Raw genomic sequence first — 3,316 nt, 5'->3', positions numbered from 1 at the left:
CAATTTTTTTTTTTTTGGTTGCAGCCATCATTGTTGTTTGGCGGGCCCGGGCTGGGGATTCGAACCTGCCACCTTGGGTGTATGTGGCTGGTGCCTTAGCTGCTTGAGCCACAGGCACCGAGCCAATGCTGTGGTTTTCAATGGTTGCCAGGGGTATTTTGATAATCTGGCCCTGGTTTACCTAAAACCTGATTTTAAATCAAGCCTCCAGATATAACTACCAGTTTACAAAACATGTTAAAGCATGAGGATGGGCTGGGTGCCCGTGGCTCAAGTGGCTAAGGTGCCAGCCACATATACCTAAGGTGGTGGGTTCGAATCCAGCCCGGGCCCACCAAAAACAACAGTGACGGCTGCAACCAAAAAATAGCCGGGAGTTGTGGCGGGTGCCTGTGGTCCCAGCTACTTAGGAGGGTGAGGCAAGAGACACTTGAGCCCAGGAGTTAGAGGTTGCTGAGAGCTGTGATGCCATGGCACTCCACCCAGGGGGACAGCTTGAGGCTCTGTCTCAACAAAACAAAACAAACAAGAAAAAGCACGAGGATGCAAGCAACCAAATCCTAAATGTGGAACGTTTTTACCAAAAACCCAGTTTTTTAAAGTTGTAGAGGGGAAGCTACAATTGCATTGGGGAAAAAAAGGGGTGGTAGTGAAAAAAGAGAGGTCAGTTGTCTGAAGTAGAACAATGGCAAGTTTAGAAAGAGTGATCATTTTTAATTTGAGGAAGAGTAGAGAGTAAAAGAAAGCACAAGAGCAACTTCACTTAACTTCTTTTTCCAAAGTTTGGCATTCTACCACAACTTTTCAAGTCCACAGAGAGAGGACACTAACATATTTCGTCCTCGATTCCAAGTCAAAAGTATACATTACATACAAGGGTGAGTTTTGTTTTCTCTTTTATGGCAAAGGGAAATACTGAAATCATTAAAAATTCATTTTGCTTTTTTTAGAAGTCTAGCTTCAATCTGTCTTTTATACAGTGTAACTCTTTCTATTTAGAAGTCTAGCTTCAATCTGTCTTTTATACAATGTAACTCTTTCTATTTAGAAGTCTAGCTTCAATCTATCTTTTATACAATGTAACTCTTTCTAATGTTAAAGTTGTAATGCACAAAGCTCCTTAAGAAAAGAGCCCAGAGGGTGGCACCTGTGGCTCAAGGAGTAGGGCACCAGCTCCATATAGCAGAGGTGGTGGGTTCAAACCCGGCCCTGGCCAAAAATAAAATAAAATGAAAAAGACAAATTAAAAGAAATTAAAAAAGAAAAAAAGAGAGAAAGAAAAGAGCCCATGTGTCTTAATATGTAGACCTGATCTTGGTTTCCAGCAGCACAAGAAAATCAGTACAGTTTAATGCTTATGTATTCCAGTTATACAAACACACATAGAGTATGGGACTTTTTCAGAGTAGTAGCAGCAACATATCAGTAGCCCCACAACTTGACTGATAATTAGGTACAATCATATAGAACTGATTGATCAATTCCTATCATTAAAAGCAAGAAAACCAAATATAAGTGCTTCCCAATGTGATACAATAGCAAGAATACAGCACCAAATAGAAAACATTCTTTCCCTCAAAACCTGATTTTAATCAATCCCCCAGATATAGCTACAAAACATGTTAATGCACTAGGATGCAAACAATCAAATTCTAAATGTGGAGCATTTTACAAAAAAACCAGTTTATTAAAAAGGGATATAGATGTAGAGGGGAAGTGTTACAGAATAAAAGATTAAAAAATAATAATGAGATAGCCAACAAGACTATCCTATAGAGATCACTATGTCTAGGGTAGGTCTTTAGACCTTGTACTATTTTTTACAACTGCCAGGATGATTCTGATGATTTGGCAAGTTTGAGAAACAATGCACCAGGCAAACTGAAAAATCAGGTGTCCATTTCAGATTTCTGTTGAAGGATAATGTATTTATTTTATATAGACTACTAGCTCTGCATTTGTGAGAAATGTATGGTAGAAAAGACATGCTGGGATAAATCTCACAGAAAGTCTCTAATTCTTCTATAGATATGTCATTTTTAAAGAGAGGGTCTCACTGGGTTGCCCATGCAGGCCTTAAACTTCTGGGCTCATGTGATCCTCTCAAAAAGCTAAGACTACAAGGTATGAGGATGAAGCTGGTTTTGTCATTTAAAAACATTCATTTTAAAAATAATAACTACATTACCAGTTTACTAGAGGCTAGTAAGCAACAAGTTTACTATGCTCAATTTTTTTTATGCTTTTTTCCCCTTATGAAATGGCCAGAAGTTCAGAAGATACAGGAATAAACTAAAAGACTATTAGATGGATAATCAGGTTGTGAATAATTCTAAGAATTACCTAAATTTGATGGAATTCAGCATAAAATAAATTTTATTAAAATAATTTTTAATCATGTGAAATTTAAGACTTCAATGTGCTAATAGTATATCCCAATGTTTAAAAAAAAAAATCATGATATGGAGACTCAATCTTTCATACTTTACTTAGAAAGTTTTCCCACACATCAGTACATACGTATATTTGTACCTATATGTACACACACAGATGTATGCACACAGTCTTTCACCTACTTTACCATCAAACGCTTACTTTCAAGGGACATCTTTGGATTTTCAAGCTTTTTTCTTAAAACAGAATCAATGAGAACTCTTAGCTGCTTGAAAATGACGGCTATCTTTACAGGGGCCTGTTGAGAAGAGATGTAAAATCAGACAAAGTTATCCCAGGACAGTGTGAATGTGTTTAAATAAACCAGGGCAAGCACATATATCTTAAAATTTGCTGCAGCACATCTTGGTTTTAATTATAAAACACAAAGCAGAAAATAGAAACATATTTCTGGTAGCTAAGCAATGCAAACCTCTTGATTTCTTTCTATTTATTTTGCAGTTTTTTTGGCCAGGGCTGAGTTTGAACCCGCCACCTCTGGCATATGGGGCTGGTGCCCTACTCCTTGAGCCACATGCACAGCCCTTGATTTCTTTATTAAATGTAACAACCCTGCAAAGTAAAGCAACTGTTACTGTTTTCTCCTCTTACATCAATTCTGTGGAAGTTAAGATCGATGTTCTGGGGAGGGAAAAATTTTAAACAGCTTTACTGAGGTATAACTTTAGAAACCATAAAACTTCACTCATTGTTAAGTATCCAATTTCAATAACTTTTAACAAATTTAAAGAGTTGTGCAACCATCACCACAACTCAATTTTAGAACATTTCCACCATCCTAGTTTCTTTTCACAAACTGCTAATATTTTTTTTTTTTTTTTTTTTTTTTTTTGGAGACGGAGCCTCAAGCTATCCCCCTGGG

At 37.2% G+C, this 3,316-nt stretch overlaps 1 protein-coding gene across 1 annotated transcript in view; it reads right to left on the bottom strand.

The window, feature by feature from the left end:
• The window catches only part of DHX29 (DExH-box helicase 29), a 55,534-nt gene that overhangs the window by 1,421 nt on the left and 50,797 nt on the right, over positions 1-3,316 (bottom strand). Inside the window, exon 26 of the mRNA XM_003782762.3 lies at positions 2,596-2,692. Within this exon, the coding sequence (XP_003782810.1) occupies positions 2,596-2,692 (97 nt within the window). The remainder of the gene's footprint in view (positions 1-2,595; positions 2,693-3,316) is intronic.

This window comes from Otolemur garnettii, unplaced genomic scaffold (assembly GCF_000181295.1).
Source record: "Otolemur garnettii isolate 467f Iridium unplaced genomic scaffold, OtoGar3 scaffold00005, whole genome shotgun sequence".
Taxonomy (NCBI): domain Eukaryota; kingdom Metazoa; phylum Chordata; class Mammalia; order Primates; family Galagidae; genus Otolemur; species Otolemur garnettii.
The sequence above is the reverse complement of the archived record's forward strand: the minus strand, read 5'-3'. Positions and strand labels throughout refer to the sequence as shown.